General features: G+C 34.6%; 1 protein-coding gene across 1 annotated transcript in view; it reads left to right on the forward strand.

The window, feature by feature from the left end:
• LOC111088697 (S1 RNA-binding domain-containing protein 1-like) overlaps nt 1-437 on the forward strand; it is a 25,482-nt gene extending 25,045 nt beyond the window's left edge. Inside the window, exon 14 of the mRNA XM_022399508.1 lies at nt 430-437. Within this exon, the coding sequence (XP_022255216.1) occupies nt 430-437 (8 nt within the window). The remainder of the gene's footprint in view (nt 1-429) is intronic.
• Nucleotides 438-1,931: the final 1,494 nt, after the last annotated feature.

Here is a 1,931-nt window from a genome sequence, read left to right on the forward strand (position 1 = left end):
TGTTGCTTTCACTAACTGTATAGATGAAGGATATCCCCCATAACTGTTGCTTTCACTAACTGTATAGATTAAGGATATTCTCCATAACTGTTTCTTTCACTAACTACAGATCAAGGATATCCTTCATATCTGTTGCTTTCACTAACTGTATAGGTCAAGGATATTCCCCATAACTGTTTGTATTATTTTTCAGATAATCAAATTTGTTAACCTGTTTTTCATTTTACAGTTCAGACGATCTTTGGTATTAATTTGCTAAAGAAGTATTAATATAATGGTAAAATTCAGTTTTCAACATAATGTACAAAACTTAATGTAAATGTTACTTCTCAAGCATTAGACCATTCAGAAACAGTTGGGTTATCAGTTGTTATTGAGACTATTTACGTTTAATACAGATATTTAATGTAAAACTGTAATTTTTTTTAGGTTTTTAGAATCAATTTCTGCAAGAAAAGAGGACATTGGGCAAAATAGTCTAGTTAACAAAGTGGAGCTATCTCTTAAAAATAAAGGTAAACAAACAGTTGATTATAGTAAGTGTTGGACTTAGTAAAAAGTTGATTGTACATGGTGTTGGGCTTAGTGAACAGTTGATTGAACATGGTGTTGGACTTAGTGTTTACTAAGTCCAATACCGGGTACAATCAACTGTTCACTAAGTCCAACGCCGTGTTCAATCAACTGTTCACTAAGTCCAACACCATGTACAATCAACCGATCACTAAGCCCAACACCATGTTCAATCAACTGTTCACTAAGCCCAACACCAGGTACAATCAACTGTTCACTAAGCCCAACACCATGTACAATCAACTTTTCACTAAGTCCAACACCATGTTCAATCAACTGTTCACTAAGTCCAACGCCGGGTACAATCAACTGTTCACTAAGTCCAACACAATGTACAATCAACTGTTTACTAAGTCCAACACCATGTTCAATCAACTGTTCACGAAGTCCAACACCATGTTCAATCAACTGTTCACTAAGCCCAACACCATGTACAATCAACTTTTTCTAAGTCCAACACCAGGTACAATCAACTGTTCACTAAGCCCAACACCAGGTACAATCAACTGTTCACTAAGTCCAACACCAGGTACAATCAACTGTTCATTGAACTGTTGATTGTACCTGGTGTGGACTTAGTGAACAATTTTTTTTATAACAGATGAATGTGTTTATCTCGTATTTTACTTTATAGAACCTGTTTAATACAAAATATTACTTTGTGTAGGTTAATAAAAACACACTTTACTCATTCTTATACTTTGCTTATTACAATTTCAGATCATCCACTTGGACCTTACAAAACATTTTAAGTATTAAAAATGCTGAGATCATTTAATCTGATATTTCATATCTATCCTATTATTTTGTTTAATCTAGGGATTAACTGCTTAGCCTTAGAAATTGATGTTCCTGTTCCAACAATGCAGTTAATAACGGATGCTTTAAAACAACCTCCGGAGTATGACATAAGATCAGGTAAGGTGTGAAAATAGGATTGAATTCTATGTCAATTATATTTGTTATTAGACAACTTTATTTTTAAACACAACATTTATTATTTGGTTCCTTAGAGATTCCCTGAGAAGAAGGCTGTACACTGGTATTTCAACCACACTGTATCTATCATCTCCATTACTTTGTTTGGTGTATCGTAGCCATCCTGATGAGCTCTGGTGTATGGAGCTCATCAATACCATCATCAATGGATATGGTGGACATGGTGTGGTTGAAATGATATTTTACCGTATCTATCATCTCCATTACTTTGTTTGGTGTATCGTAGCCATCCTGATGAGCTCTGGAGTATGGAGCTCATCAATACCATCATCAATGGATATGGTGGACATAGTGTGGTTGAAATGATATTTTACTGTATCTATCATCTCCATTACTTTGTTTGGTGTATCGTAGCCATC

The sequence above is a fragment of the Limulus polyphemus genome, unplaced genomic scaffold, assembly GCF_000517525.1.
Source record: "Limulus polyphemus unplaced genomic scaffold, Limulus_polyphemus-2.1.2 Scaffold4258, whole genome shotgun sequence".
Classification (NCBI taxonomy): domain Eukaryota; kingdom Metazoa; phylum Arthropoda; class Merostomata; order Xiphosura; family Limulidae; genus Limulus; species Limulus polyphemus.